At 47.7% G+C, this 15,396-nt stretch overlaps 1 protein-coding gene across 1 annotated transcript in view; it reads right to left on the reverse strand.

The window, feature by feature from the left end:
• GAS7 (growth arrest specific 7) overlaps window positions 1-15,396 on the reverse strand; it is a 101,520-nt gene that overhangs the window by 19,791 nt on the left and 66,333 nt on the right. Inside the window, exons 5-7 of the mRNA XM_068413346.1 lie at window positions 15,066-15,119; window positions 6,715-6,804; window positions 3,175-3,290 (exon numbers count right to left, since the gene is read on the reverse strand). Of these exons, the coding sequence (XP_068269447.1) occupies window positions 3,175-3,290; window positions 6,715-6,804; window positions 15,066-15,119 (260 nt within the window). The remainder of the gene's footprint in view (window positions 1-3,174; window positions 3,291-6,714; window positions 6,805-15,065; window positions 15,120-15,396) is intronic.

A 15,396-nucleotide genomic window follows, 5' to 3' on the forward strand; every position in this document is an offset into this window, starting at 1 on the left:
GAATGAATACATAATTGCTCAGTCTAAGATTGCTATTTATAAGTAGCTCCTCTAGAAGCATCTACTTGACAAACTAAATTTCAGTTAGTTGTTGGTCATTTGATGAAGAAATCTGGTTATCCTGTTTCATCCCAGCTTCCTATTTAAAGCTATTTTTATTAGCTGCCTGAACCTCATTTCCAGAAGGCCGGTTGTACAGATGGAGAGAATTTTTCTGGACATGAAAACCCCTAGTTAAACATAGTCTTGTATTCCTTGAGCCACTTGATGATCATCATGAAAATCTTATCAGTACTTCCTTCCTCTTACTGGGAATGTAAAGGTTCCCCTGATGGCCTGAGCTCTCATTTCTGTGAGTAATCTCTTCAGCTCAACACCGTCCTCCTTTTCCACACAGAGCAATCCTGAATCATTTGTCCAAACAGAAGAAAAATACATTCAACTTTTTGTAACTCAGATCTAGATCCTCTTCACACTCAATTCCAAACCTTCTTTGTTTCCAGCACATAGTGATTTTTTCCTGTCTTTTCTTCTATAACATACCTACTTCTTCCTCTACTGAGGACATGAACATGCCTCTTCCCAGTGTCAGATCTGTTCCCTCCTTGCTCTCTTTCATTTCATGCCAACTTTCCCTCCCTCCTGAATCCTGCTTTCTTTTGTTTCTGTCCAATTTCATTATATATTACTTTCTTGGGAGCAGCTTTCTTCCTCCTTTCCTTGGCCACAGCTACCACAATTCTGCGGGCCTTCTCATCTTCTAGCTTAGCAAGACTATTTCTCAATTGTATTCTTCCTTGCCAGCTGGTTCTTTCTTCTACCTGCATCCTCTGCTCACACGTTTTCATGGATCATAAGAGGCACCTGTCTCTCGGACTGTCTTACATCAAAGGCATTAGGAACCACATGTGGATGCTGAGCACTCTGCACCTTCTCTATCAGACCACTTTTATTGCCTGTGCTATACTTTGTATTTCTCCACTGCTGCCATATCCCTAATACTAAACAAGAGACAAGAGGGAGAAAGAAAACAAACCACAAATGAAAGCAACTATCTGCAACTTCTACCCAATCGAACTGCTCCCCAAACAACAACACAGGTGCCTGTTTATTGCCCCATTCATTGCTTCCACCACTACTGATTTACATCAGCACAGCCACACTGCGTCCACAGCAGTGGAGCAGGAAGACAATACCAACTCAGCAGCAAGCACCAACACAGGCGCAATAACAGAGGACAGCAGCTCCTTCAACTGGTGCAATTGCCTCCAGGAGAGAACATCCAGTAGCACGCTCTGCCTTCCTCCTGGGAGTAAACACTGCTTGTTCCCTATGGGCTGTTCTCAAGTTTTGAGAGTCATCTTCAAGACGATTTACACTGGCTTGGACACATGACAAGCGATTTCAAATAACAGTGACACTACTTACAAGTAATGATGTCACATCATCTCTTGTACATGCTTGAACTGAGCATCTATCAACTGTTTGTTTGGTGCTCAGTGCACCTTCCACATCAGCAGATCAACAGACCATTAACAGCATTCTTGTGTTTTCTGGTAGTGACATCTGCTTTTATGGCTTGGGGCTCACTCTCAATATCTGTATGTGTAATTTAGCTCCATAACCAGCTTAACTCCCTAGTGACGTCTTTTTACATCTTCCCCCAGGAAACTGTGCCTATGCTCCATGTCATAGAAGTATAGAATCACAGAATGGTTTGGGTTGGAAGGGACCTTAAAGATCATCTAGTTCCAACTCCCCTGCCATGGGCAAGGGCACCTTCCACTAGACCAGGTTGCTCAAAGCCTCATCCAATCTGGCCTTAAACGCTGCCAGGGAGGGGGCAGCCACAACTTCTTTGGGCAACCTGGGCTGGTGTCTCACCACCCTCACAGTAAAGAATTTCTTACTAACATCTAATCTAAATCTACCCTCTTTCAATTTAAAACCATTACTCCTCATCCTGTCACTACCTGCCCTTGTAAAAAGTCCCTCTCCAGCTTTCCTGTAGCCCCTTCAGGTACGGGAAGGCTGCTACAAGGTCTCCCCGGAGCCTTCTCTTTTCCTGGCTGAACAGCCCCAGCTCTCTCAGCCTGTCTCCATAGCAGAGGTGCTCCAGACCTCTGAGCATCTTTGTGGCCTCCTCTGGACTCGCTCCAACAGCTCCATGTCCTTCTTATGTTGGGGGCCCCAGAGCTGGACACAGCACTGCGGGGGGGGTCTCATGAGAGTGGAGCAGAGGGGCACAATCACCTCCCTCAACCTGCTGGACACGCTGCTTGTGATGCAGCCCAGGATGCGGTTGGCCTTCTGGGCTGCAAGTGCACATTGCCGGCTCATGCTGAGCTTCTCATCAGCCATCACCCCAAGTCCTTCTCCTCAGGGCTGCTCTCAATCCATTCTCCGCCCAGCCTGGATTTGTGCTTGGGATTGCCCTGACCCACGTGCAGGACCTTGCACTTGGCCTTGTTGAATTTCATGCAGTTCGCACAGGCCCAGCTCTCAAGCCTGTTAAGGTCCCTCTGGATGGCATCCCTTCCCTCCAGCATGGCGACCACACCGCACAGCTTGGTGTCATTGACAAACTTGCTGAGGGCGCACTCAATCCCACTGTCCGTGTCGCCGACAAAGATGTTAAACAGGACCGGTCCCAATACTGACCCCTGAGGAACGCCACTCGTCACTGGTGTCCACTTGGACACTGAGCCGTTGACTGTAACTCTTTGAGTGTGACCATCCAGCCAATTGTTTATCCACCGAGTGCTCCATCCGTCAAGTCCATGTCTCTCCAATTTAGAGACAAGGATGTCAACAAATTGCTTCTCTATTTTTCAGACAAAATATTTCCTTTCTAAATATCATCTATACTCTGTTTTTTCCATGTCCATGTTTTTCCCTTGAATCTGCAGCTTAAAACTTTATTGGTTCCCTCTATCTAGAGGGACAGCCTGTGTGCAATATGACTGAGACAGGCACAGGAGGAGAGATGAGTGAGAGCTGGGGAAGACTGGAGAACGTGCATGGACATTAAAGAAATATTAAACATTCTTTAAGAATTGGTAGCATATCTTTTATGTAGTTTATGCTACAACATTAATGTACTGAAGGAATATCTAAATCAGGAAAAAAAAAAATTGCCATAAATAGTTCATTTGATAGCAAAGTGCTAATTACCTTTCTCGAACGAACTCTGCCATTTCTTTCTGCATTTGTTTCCCTTTAAGTTGCTTTTGAAGAAGAATTTCAAATCCCGACACTGTATTGTTCCCTTGCGAATCCTTCTTATCAGCCTGGAAGAAAAAAGGAAGTTCAAGAAAAAGATATGGGGATCAAAACCACAGACACGCAGTTCACAGCGGCAACTGCCCAAGCAGTCCGAGCAACAGGCAGTGATGGTGTCCAAAGAGCCCTCCTCTGATAACAGCTGACACTCGCAGCATGTCAGCCCGTCTCAGAGGAAAAGTCCAACACTTTCTCTTTCCCCTTCCTCTTATTTCTTTTTTTTTTTAAATTAAAAAAAAAAAAAGAAGTTTTACGGTTATCTTTAGCTAGTGTAAGAGTATGTTGGGTCCAAAGCAGCAGTCTTGCCTTCCCTTCTGCCCATGGCTTTTCACACCCGGTAATGCCCCTGGGCTGGCTCCGGCAAGCATGGCCTTGACAGCTCAGCCTTGCAAAGAGAAGAAGGGATCCCAGAGCCAGCACAAGGGAAACTGCTAGGGGAGAGGTGAGGACACTGCTGATCTTTCCAGGGGTAACGTAGCCCTAAACAACCTTTAATAGACTGTGAAGTTCAACCCTGATTCGCACTCAGAAAAATACAGCCAGTCTGCACAGATCTGCTGCAAAGCAGGGTAAAACAGCAACTTGTTCAATAGATAACCGCCACACATCTCACCTTCCACTGTTTCCTACACAGCTCTTTCCATCCCTTGCTCCACTGACTTCAGGGTTGCTACAAGGACCAACACAGCCTTCTCTCTGCCGTCTCTCTTCTATCTCACCTCTCTCTGTTTTCCCTTATTTCAGAATTTCATTTCCCACCCTCTTCCAACAAACAGGCCTGGAGAACACTTCCATAAGGACTACAGGTTTTGCTCCAGTACCCTGGGTGCTGCACATTTGCACAGAGAAAAATATCACATTAATCAAAGCAGGAGACTTGTAGGATGCCATGCCAGGCACTCGACAGCTGGGCACCACCAGCCTGAGACAATGGGAGGAGTGGAGTTGACTGAGGAAGGAGGCGAGCCATGGGCACACCATGGATTACAATGCTGAACAAGAAGAAAGTCCTGGGAGCAGAGCTATGGGAGGATAAAAGTTTGCAGAAGAAAGGCAGCTTTAAGTGGAGTTTCACTGAGAGCAAGATGTGACTAAACAAAAGGAGCCAAGCAGTGGCCGAGCCCAAATGGAAAGAACCAAGCAGGGCAGCGACTTCTGTAAGACACATGCAAAAGCTAAGTCTTGGGTCCTGCACTTGGGCACAACAACCCCACGCACCGCTACAGGCTGGGGGAAGAGTGGCTAGAAAGCTGCCTGGTGGAAAAGGACCAGGTCAATGGTCAGCTGAAAATGAGCCAGCAGTGTGCCCAGGTGGCCAAGAAGGCCAACAGCATCCTGGCTTGTATCAGCAATAGTGTGGCCAGCAGGACTAGGCCCTAGGACTAGGCACTGGTGAGGCCACACCTCGAATCCTGTGTTCAGTTTTGGGCGCCTTACTACAAGCAAGACATTGAGGTGCTGGAGCAAGTCCAGAGAAGGGCAACGAAGCTGGTGAAGGGTCTGGAGCACAAGTCCTGTGAGGAGCAGCTGAGGGACCTGGGGGTGTTTAGCCTGGAGAAAAGGAGGCTGAGGGGAGACCTTATCGCTCTCTACAACTCCCTGAAAGGAGGGTGTAGCGAGGTGGGTGTTAGTCTCTTCTCCCAGGTAACAAGCGATAGGATGAGAGGAAACGGCCTCAAGTTGCACCAGGGGAGGTTTAGATTGGATATCAGGAAAAATTTCTTCACCAAAAGGGTTATCCAGCATTGGAACAGGCTGCCCAGGGAAATGGGAGGTATTTAAAAGACAAGTAGATGTAGTGCTTAGGGACATGGTTTAGTGGTGGACATGGCAGTGTTAGGTTAATGGTTGGACTTGATGATCTTAAAGGTCCTTCTGAACCAAAACGATTCTGTGATTCTAAAAAATAAGCCTATACACCATCTCTGATTTATTGCTCGTTGGGATCAGAAGACTTGAAGAAACTGAAGAAACTTCAGTGGTTTAGTAACGCGACCATTTGCAAGTATGTCAGTGTATTTTATCAATTTATTGCCATTAGGCCTCACACCAATGCTGAGCACACATGAGGGGAAGTGCTGCTGTGCCTCCAACAGCTATGTCTTCTTGTAAGTGAAACTCTTTTTTTTTTTAAAATGGAAATGCTTCAATAACTGATAACCGAAAACACATGTGACGTCTTCATTGTTGAAATAGTATTCCCCCCACCCCCCAAAAAACAGTTTTCCAGTGGAAGACTTTTTCTCTCAGCTTCACACTTGAAGGACTACTGTATCATTTTAATCTGATTCAGGATCCTGAAAGCAGAGCTAAGCACAAGAGGACATACACAGAAACACAGCCACCGGAGACTTCCTGTGCTGAAGGCTGCATTAAAACTACTCAATTTAAGACCTACTAATGGGCCTGTCCTTGACACACCTCATCCTTTAAAAAAGTCATTTACCAATAGTCCTCCAGAATATCCCATGGGAGTGAGTTTTACAATTTAACACAAAGTTTGTAACTATCTACTTGTTTTAAATGTGATACCCACCAGCTTCCTTGTGCATCCCTAGCTCTCATGTTCTGGGAAACACTGAAATAATATTCCCTGTCAGCCACCTCGCTATCCCTCCTCCTGCTGCAACAGCTCTTTTGGCTGAGTTATTTTGAGATGTGTAGTTTGTCCTCCATCCTCCCCATTTCCTGACCAAAACCATCTCCTGACAGCTGACCTTGCCTTTCTGGACACTATTCTGATAATCGCCCACATCTGAGACTGGTTAGCTGGTTTCCACCTGATCACCTTTCCTCCAAGAAGGACATGGAGCTGTTGGAACGAGTCCAGAGGAGGCCATGAAGATCATCAGAGGGCTGGAGCACCTCTGCTATGGAGACAGGCTGAGAGACTTGGGGCTCTTCAGCCTGGAGAAGAGAAGGCTCCGGGGAGACCTTCTAGCACCTTCCAGTGCCTGAAGGGGCTACAGGAAAGCTGGAGAGGGGCTTTTTACAAGGGCACGTAGTGATAGGACGAGGAGTAATGGTTTTAAACTGAAAGAGGGTAGATTTAGATTAGATATTAAAAGAAATTCTTTACTGTGAGGGTGGTGAGACCCTGGCCCAGGTTGCCCAGAGAAGCTGGCTGCCCCCTCCCTGGCAGTGTTCAAGGCCACATTGAATGAGGCTTGGAGCAACCTGGTCTAGTGGAAGGTGTCCCTGCCCATGGCAGGGGGGTTGGAACTAGATGATCTTTAAGGTCCCTTCCAACCCAAACCATTCTATGATGATTCTATGATCTTCACTGGCATCCTCAGTCTCCCTGGTGCTGCCCTAATGTGCTGCATTTCAGCCCAGATTCTCCTTTTCCTTGTACCACAAATCAAGCTGTTTGTTCCACTTCTTCAGAAGCTCAGGAGATGCAATATGGCATGTGGCTGGCTGCCTACTTACCCAGAAATAATCACAGTAGCTCCACTCTGAAGGTTTCAGCAACTGCTGCTCTGGCATTACGTCAGGGTGGGGGAAAGTCACACAGTTTATCTGTAAAAAAAGCGAAAGAGAGTTAGAAGGTAATGAAATTTAGCTGTTGATGAGAAATATGCAAATGAAAGGTTATATACACATGCTTCCAATCAGAAAATCCAGAGTGAATGCATATCAGTGAAGAAAAATCGGTTGTTGCATGGAAACAGCAGCTAAGTATTCCCAGAAAGCTCCTCTGAGCAAGCAGCAGTGTCAGCTCAGAGGAAAATAAGCTACCCACTTCACATGAGGAAAACCTGCCTGATTTGGAAAGCGCCATACAGGGAGTTCTCCTAGATTCCTAACAAACTGCAGGAAAAATCCTGACACGAAACACCCTGAGCATGCTCTGAATACAAGAAATACCGTTAGCAGCAGGGAGTACTAAAGGCACTATCGGCGTATCTCATCAAAAAATCTTGGCTATATTAGTCTCTTAAAGGATTACAAAAAAAGGTGTTATTTTTTCAGTGCACAGCCCTTCTGCATATCCCAGAGACCTTTTCAGACGAAAGTGATGCTCTCTGCAAAAGGGAACAGGGGCTCTCTAAAGTCTGCTAGCCTTCAGTGCACAAAAAACACAGCAATTTGTGAGACAGGACTCACCACACAGTCATTAAACAAAGGCATAAAAAGTACAAGTGCTCATTAAGTTATCGCAGTAGAAAATGTAGCCTGATAAAAGCACAATAGAAGCGAAGAGCATGACAGCTACTGCAAAACGTGCTGCAGAATAACTCTGGGCGCAGTTAAGCCCTTCAGGGGAAGCATCGGCAAGAGTCAGAGCTCACTGCCAGTACGTAACGCTCGCCTAAAATTTCTGCTGGGCAGGCACACCAAAAGCAGTCCCTTATCACACCCACAGGTTCACTGGACACTAAGAGTACCTGTGTATTAATCAAGGAACCAATAGAAATTGGGGGTGAGAGACTCACAAATGTAACTGTATGGGTTTGGGGTTTTTTTTGGATCATTAACCTTCACAGGAAATCCAAAAACAAAGCCGTGTGCAGGGTTAGCACAGCTGCACGGGCAGACCTAAAGGTAGTGCTTACACGCAGCGAATCTGCCTTTGGGCTATTCAGAGAGGATCAAAAAGGACACGGCAACATGCTGCAAAGTGCTGACAGCGCAAACCCACCACGGCAGAGCAATGCAGACAAAGCCTTTAGCTGATACAGTGCTGCTCCTACAAACACACATCGACTCTGTCGCTGTCTGCCCTTGCTGAAGTTTCAGTGCCTGACCTGTATGCAATGCAATGCAACAGCTTTCTCCACAAAAATCACTCTGTCCAGAGCTTGCCATTTCAAAGCAGGCTGAGGACCCTGTACCTACGGTGCCTTTGGCTATCACCTCAGCTAGATCCTAAACCATGCGTCCTCCCCTCCAGCTTCCTTCCAGCTCCCATCGGGCTTCAACCTGATCTGCAGGAGGTCAGAGATGAGGGCTTTCACTTCACCATCACTTTGCAGGCAGCAGCCGTGCACTGGTGAGCCTCCATCTCCAGCCAGAGCCAGCCTTCACCAAAGGCTGAAAACACCTCCCTGTTCCTTCACGCTCCCCATCAGAAGTGCCACGCATCAGGAGTTATGAAACATCAGCTCAGTTCAGAGCGGGATGGCTGCACAACAGAGGTGCCAGTGCCCACCCTCACCTGAGCCCCTCACACCCCTGTGGTGTCAGGGGACATGCCAGGGGACGTGCCACTCTAGTCACACTCAGCTGGACTTGCCCGTGCTGCAGCAATGGGACCCTGAGTTACCCCAGGCTGACCTCTGTCACCACCACAGCCTCCAGCATAAAGCTGCTCCAGGGACGTTTCGCTGGGGACAACTTCTGTCTCTGCAAACGTTTCCCTCTCCTGCTTCTTCCCTGTCAGTTATCTCAGGACAGCACCGCAAGTCCATCTTGCCCTGTTTTTTTGATTAGGTAGGTTGGGTTACCTTCCCTTCACAAAATCACAGAATCACAGCATGGTTGGGGTTGGAAGGGACCTCTGGAGAGCATCTAATCCAACCCCCTGCCAAAGCAGGGTCACCCAGAGCACGTTGCACAGGGTCGCATCCAGGCGGGTCTTTAAATCTCCAGAGAAGGAGACTCCCCCCACTCCCTGGGCAGCCTGTGTCAGGGTTCTCGCACCCTCAAAGGAAAGGAGTTTTTCCTAGTTTTCAGATGGAACTTCCCATGTTTCAGTTTGTGCCCATTGCCCCTTGTCCTGTCGCTGGGCACCACTGAGAAGAGTCTGGCCTCATCCTCTTGATGCCCACCCCTAAGGTATTTGTAAGCATTGATAAGATCCCCCCTCAGTTTTCTCTTCTCCAACAGCCCCAGCTCCCTCAGCCTCTCCTCGTAAGAGAGATGCTCCACTCCTCTGACCATCTCCATACCCCTCCGCTGGACTCTCTCCAGTAGTTCCTCGTCTCTCTTGAACTGGGGGGGCCCAGAACTGCACACAGTTACTGCAGGTGTGGCCTCACCAGGGCAGTGTAGAGAGGGAAGACAACCTCCCTCGACCTGCCGGCCACACTCTTCCTCATGCACCCCAGCACACCACTGGCCTTCTTGGCCCCAAGGGCACATTGTTGGCTCATGGGGAACTTCTTGTCCACCAGAACTCCCAGGTTCTTCTCCGCAGAGCTGCTTTCCAGCAGGTCAACCCCCAACCTGTACCTGTGCATGGGGTTATTCCTCCCAAGGTGCAGGACCCTACACTTGCCTTTGTTGAATTTGAAACTTTTCAGCTTTGTTGAAACTGCAAGGGAAATTCATATTCCCTGCTAAAAGAAAAGCACCTGCTTCACAAAAACTAAATCTGTGTTGGTTGCTTATTAAGACTCTCTGTTACATCATTAATGTCCTGAAGAAATAAACACAGAGTCACTGGAAATGCCCGTGCTCAGACTGGTGAAGGTATCCCACTGCGATGGAACGAACGCGCTGCACCGGGTCCACGCACACAGCAGGAAGGGGAACAGTGAGCACATATGTCAGCAGGCGATGAGAGTAGGGTTAATTCACGTGCTTCTCAAAGACCATCATCAGACTCAAGGTTTTAGGAATAAATCAAACATTCTTCACTCTCAGAAGCTTATACTTAATTGTCTAGAAACAATGCTGAATTGTCTGGAAAAAGTCATGAGGCCATTTGGGTCTAGTATCACATTTAAAAGGAAACTGGTGTCAGAACTAAAAGAATAAAATGCACAAGCTTTCGCAATGTTAAAAAAAAAACCAGGATTATTTGTGTGGTAAACAGAACTTAACAGAACTTACACTTTTCTACACAAATTCCCAGAGGGGGCATGAAAATTTTCAAAATTCTAGAAATATTACTAAAAATTATATATGACTGTGTAGGAAATCCTGTGACTATTTCTCTCCTTTCGTCACCACAGATTTCTTATAGTTAAACAAGAGTTCTTGGATGTGTATTTCTGAACATTTCTAAAACCTCTCAGGGTTTCCCAGCAGGGAGGGGAACACTGGGTTGGTACTGAGCAGGACATGGCTGCACGCTAGTAGTGCAGTGACCACATCTCACTCCCCCCACAATCCTCCTTCTGAAATTCTCTTTTTCTTGTTTCTAAAATCAAAGATAGCTGAAAAAAAAGCACTCTGGTTCACCAGCTTAGTCCCACTAATGAGCTTTTTGACAGCCGCTAAAGGGAGCCAAAGCATCTCGCAATGACTCCTGATGTTTAACAGCATTAAATAGCTCTATCAGCCCCACAGACACGGACATCCCCACGCCAGGGACCACTGCTTTCCCTAACTGCAAAGGACCACTGCTCTCATTAATTAAGAGGGACCACTGCTCTTATTAATTAAGAGGGACCACTGCTCTCACTAATTGCACCCCTGACAGCCGGCCAGGCTACGTGCAAGGTCAAAATTCAAACAACAGGAGAGATGACGGCAGCACTAATCTCTTTCCACAACACTGACTAGCCAACAAGGCCTGAACAAAAGCATGCAGAAGCTGACTACTACAGCTGTAATTGCCAGTAAGAAACAAAACAAATTAAAACACATAGCTAATGATGGTCACATAACTTTAAGAGAAAACAAGGCGTTATGACCTGCATTACATTCGCACAGGCTCTGCTGGGACAGCCGAGGTGATCATCAGCCTCACCATGGTATTAAGCCCTCATTCAGCCTCTTTACTAGAAAAAATAATGGCTGTTGTCAGCTTGCAACAAAGCAAAATTAATGACAAGACACCAGCAAGGCGTACTCCAAGTACAAGCTCAGCAAACACGCCACGGGACAGCAGCCTGTCCTGCCAGCTGCTACCGGACACGAGTGGCACCATAAAACTTGTGTGAGAGAGCCACCAGATTGCTGAGGCTAAAGGTACACAGTCCGAGAAGACATGCTGTGAAAAACATGGTGACAACAAAGCTCAAGGAGGGGGGCGAAGAAAACCAAACAAGCAACACAAATTCTCCTGACAAGCCTGCTGTGCACCAAACTCAATAAACAGATTAAAATACTTTTGCCTGTATACTGATCACGAGCAAAAGCAACTATACTCTTAGCAGCTAAATACTTCAGCTTATATTTCACATGAGTATATCAGCAGTGATGGCAAAATGAGCTGTTTACGTTGTAGGTGACTCTTGATTATGTCTGAGATGCAAAAGGGTCACAGTAGAAGAAAAGTCACAGGGAGGGAATCGAGCACACAGTATTTGCACAAGAGCAAGAAACTGTTGGGCTGGATGTGCACATCCATTTCATGGATTTCAAAGTCCTCTGGAGGCTTTGAAGTTGCTACCAGCACCCACCAGTAAATGAGACATTGCCAAGCAACATGAATAAAACAAGAATAATTTGATCAAGGCTTAGATAATCAACTACATGTTTATTACATAAGCCACTATACAAATAAATGAGCAGACAGGGGGTGAGCTTACTGTGCCGTGCTTAAGTGACTAAAGCAGGGCAACATTCTTGCTCATTTCTTCAACTTAAAAATGCAGATTATTTTTCCCAATTTCTGCACATCCATAGCACCTTAAACACAGCACAGCTGTGCCAGATTGCCTGACTTCAGTGTCTGCTTTACAATCTCAGCTGAGACCCGAAAAGTACAATGGCCAACTCCACTAGATGTAATGAGTTCACCTGCCAAATGGGACCGTTTGGGCAAAACAGCCAAATGCAAAGGCTGGAGGAGATCTCAGAAAAGCTTAGGCACAGACAAAGGCTTGGGCAGTTTTAACTCTACCCAGACAGGGAAGCCCAGGAATGCCTAGACTGTGTCTAGGCAGCTTCAACACCATGAGTTTGCATGTGGTTTTAGCACTGGCAGGGTGATGTTGCAGCTACGGTCCAACAGAAGGGGAGAACAGACAACTGAAGTCATGACTGTTAACAAAATCAATTGACAGCCTTCCTATTTCAAAGGGAAGAATCTGCCAAAAGTGTTTAGGAACCCTCTTTATTTGGTCTATCTGTAGAGAGGTCCAGAGACGATTCGGTGAGTGCCTGCCAAAGCAGGGGATTGCTGATAGTTCCTGCCATGCAGTCAGCCCCAGGGCAGAAGGGAGAACCATGCTGAACGTGCAGCCTCATACTGTGTCCATCACATTGTGTCAGGCACAGAGCACAGCAGCAGCAAACACCAAGTTACTGCATGCAGGCTGCCCCTCTTCCCATCACGTGTTCATTTATGCGTCCAACATACGCAATACAAATGCCAGTATTTTCCAAGTCCTGCTGTATCTTGACAAGGCACTAGAGCATTCTTCAGAAAGAAACCTACACTCAGAAATACCATATAATCAGATAAGCTTCGTACTCTTCAAGTGAGACATAGCTCTGTCCCTGAGCTGATATCCCCCTGTACCTTCTCCACTTACCTCTCCCTCACCTATGCTAAAGGAGCTTCAGCTTCCACAGGAACTCACAGCCAGAGAAACAGCTCTTCAGGAATCAGACAGCAAACCATCCAGCCTAAAACTAATGAGTGCACCTTGAAACTCACTGCAAAATCAACATAGACCACGGACCACAGACCTGCACTGCTGCTTGCTAAGTGAGCATCAATAATCTGTCCAAGTGGCAGTTTCATAACGGCCTCTGATATAACCCAGCAGGGGTTTCCTTTCCAAAGAAAACAGACAACACAGGGTTGGTAACATTCATTTTACCAAAGAGAAAACACCACGGTCGTCGTCTTGTTGGGTGGATATAGATGAGAAACACTCCAGCTCCCACCTGCCTTCAGGATTTCCAGAAGCTGTGCTCCCAAATGGCTGTGTGGATGTAGAGGAAGCAGATGCATTCCTAGGAAGATGGGAACAAACCCGCACCCCTCTGCTGAAAGTGGTGAAACAGAGACAGCTGGGCTGCAGCCACTGGTCAGGTTGGACACCACCTGATGTCTGCAGTTTGCTTATCACCGGATTTCAGTTTGGGGGGGGGGGTTGCTGGACTGAGACCCCCAAAGTTCATCACAACATTCCCTTCTGCAAGAAGAGGTTCTGCCTGAGCACTCCTACAGACCAAGGAAAACCATCTGAGAGCAAGCTAAGGACATGCCCTGCAGCTCTGTTAACCAGAACATCCCAATGTCAGCTTGAGTGGCACCGAACAAATACAACCTCCTAGGAGATGGGAAAAAAATTACATTGCTTTCCAGTTTACACTCCATATGCGAATGTTGTTTTTCACAATGCTTCCTTGATGCAAGCAATGGCTTGGGGCAAACAGCTGTTAAAATTAGCTTGTTTTTGTCTGTCTGATGCATCGTTCTTGAAAGCTTCAGACTTCTGTTGGAGAAACACACACCCAGTGACCCTGACACACCACACACAACTTTCTTGCTTTGCAGATGCTACCAGATGGCACGTGGGCCAGCAAATATGACAGTGAAAACCACCCTCAGTGAACAGCCTGAGTGCTCACCCCTGTAAGCAGCGAGTATTTCAGAAACACAAGTGCTGTCACTCTGGTGCTGTGCCCTCCAACCCAGTGCAACCCACTCCGGACCACGTGTAGTCCCTCCAGACACGATGTTCAGCCCATGGTTTGCTTGGATCCTCCGGCCCAGGTGGGCAGGGGGCTGCATTAGGTGGCTCAGGTACATTTCCAGCCCCAGCCACGGCAGCCCTGGGAGGCTCTGCAGCTGATTCCCCAGGACATTTGCAAATCTGCCCAAACCAACAGATTTGTACTTACTTCATGACACGCCACTCTCTCAATACACTAATTAACAGTAACAACACATTTTTTATTCGTAACAACTGATTTGGATAACCAAGTAAACTCTTGAAGATATTTTAATTTTTTTTTCCCAGAAAACTGTACCTACATGGCAATGACTGACCTGCACTGCAGTCAGACACCTGTACGTGCTCCTTTCGAGATAAATCGACAGGCTCCGTGTGATAATGTAGACAACAACCTCATCCTCATAGTAACAGTCAACAATGATGATAACATTAAATTATTCCTTTTGTTCTCATGGATTTTATACCTTGCCAATGCTTGCAGCTGTAAGCACGTTTATTGCCTCTCCTTTATCACTGCAATTCATTTATCTGCTTATTTATCTTCTTTATTACTTCCTTTTAAATAAACCTTTCTATTCCCAGACACTTTCATTAATCTATTTTTATGTCCTTCCTGTTTTTAAACATCTGTCCTGCACTGAGTCCAGAGATGCAAACTGTGTTCCAGATGAGGTCACTGGGCATACAAAAGATATTAATGTCTGTAAACATGACACTGAGAACATCTTAATTGAGTCAGCTATATGTAATTACTAATATTAAAAGCAAATGTAAGAGTAACTGCATACTGAAACCTAAAATGTTTGCCTATATTTCCCATCAGAAATCTTCACTTGGACACTCTGGCACAAAAAATACCTTCTGACACCTCTTTGAGAAAAAAAATAAAGATTGTGCCCTGGCAGGGCAATGACCCATGTTCTCAGTTTGTATCTCTTCAGCCTTTCAGTGCTTCTCCAAACACAGGCGCTGTCGGCAGGGTCGTTCCCAGACGAGGAAGTTTTTTCAGGCCACCTGGTTCACAGCCAGCACCTCTGGAGCACGCGCATCCTCCGTCTGTCCCCACCTCTTGCTCATCCCAGAACCACCAGAATCAAAGGGAAAGTGACACCGGAATTCTGCCCACGACGGAGATCCCGAGGCCGCCCTGGGCCCCTGACTTGTTAAACACCAGCATGACTGCCGGCGGGGGCTCTGCCCGCCCGCCTCCCCCAGCCCCCGGCGGGCACCCCCGGCCCGGCCCCCCGCACTCACCGTCAGGCTGCTCTCCTTGCTCTGCCGCCGCGGCGCCGCCGGGGACCCCGGGCTCTGTGGAGACAAGCGGGGCGCACCGTCACGGCCGCTCTCGGAGCCCAGCATGGCGGGCGCAGGCCGGGCGCTAGGCGGGCCCCATCGCCCGGCGGCGCGGCTCAGCTCGGCTCAGCTCGGCTCGGCCTGGCTGAGCTCGGCTCAGCGCGGCGCGGCTCCGGGGGAGCTGGAGGCGGCGCCGCGCTCCCGCAGGGCCACCTCCCCTCGCCGCCGCCAGCCCGCGCGGCCAATGGCGGGCCGGGCCGGGCGGCGCAGCCCGCGGCCAGCCGGGCGAGGC

Source organism: Nyctibius grandis, chromosome 15 (assembly GCF_013368605.1).
Source record: "Nyctibius grandis isolate bNycGra1 chromosome 15, bNycGra1.pri, whole genome shotgun sequence".
In the NCBI taxonomy this organism is placed as follows: domain Eukaryota; kingdom Metazoa; phylum Chordata; class Aves; order Nyctibiiformes; family Nyctibiidae; genus Nyctibius; species Nyctibius grandis.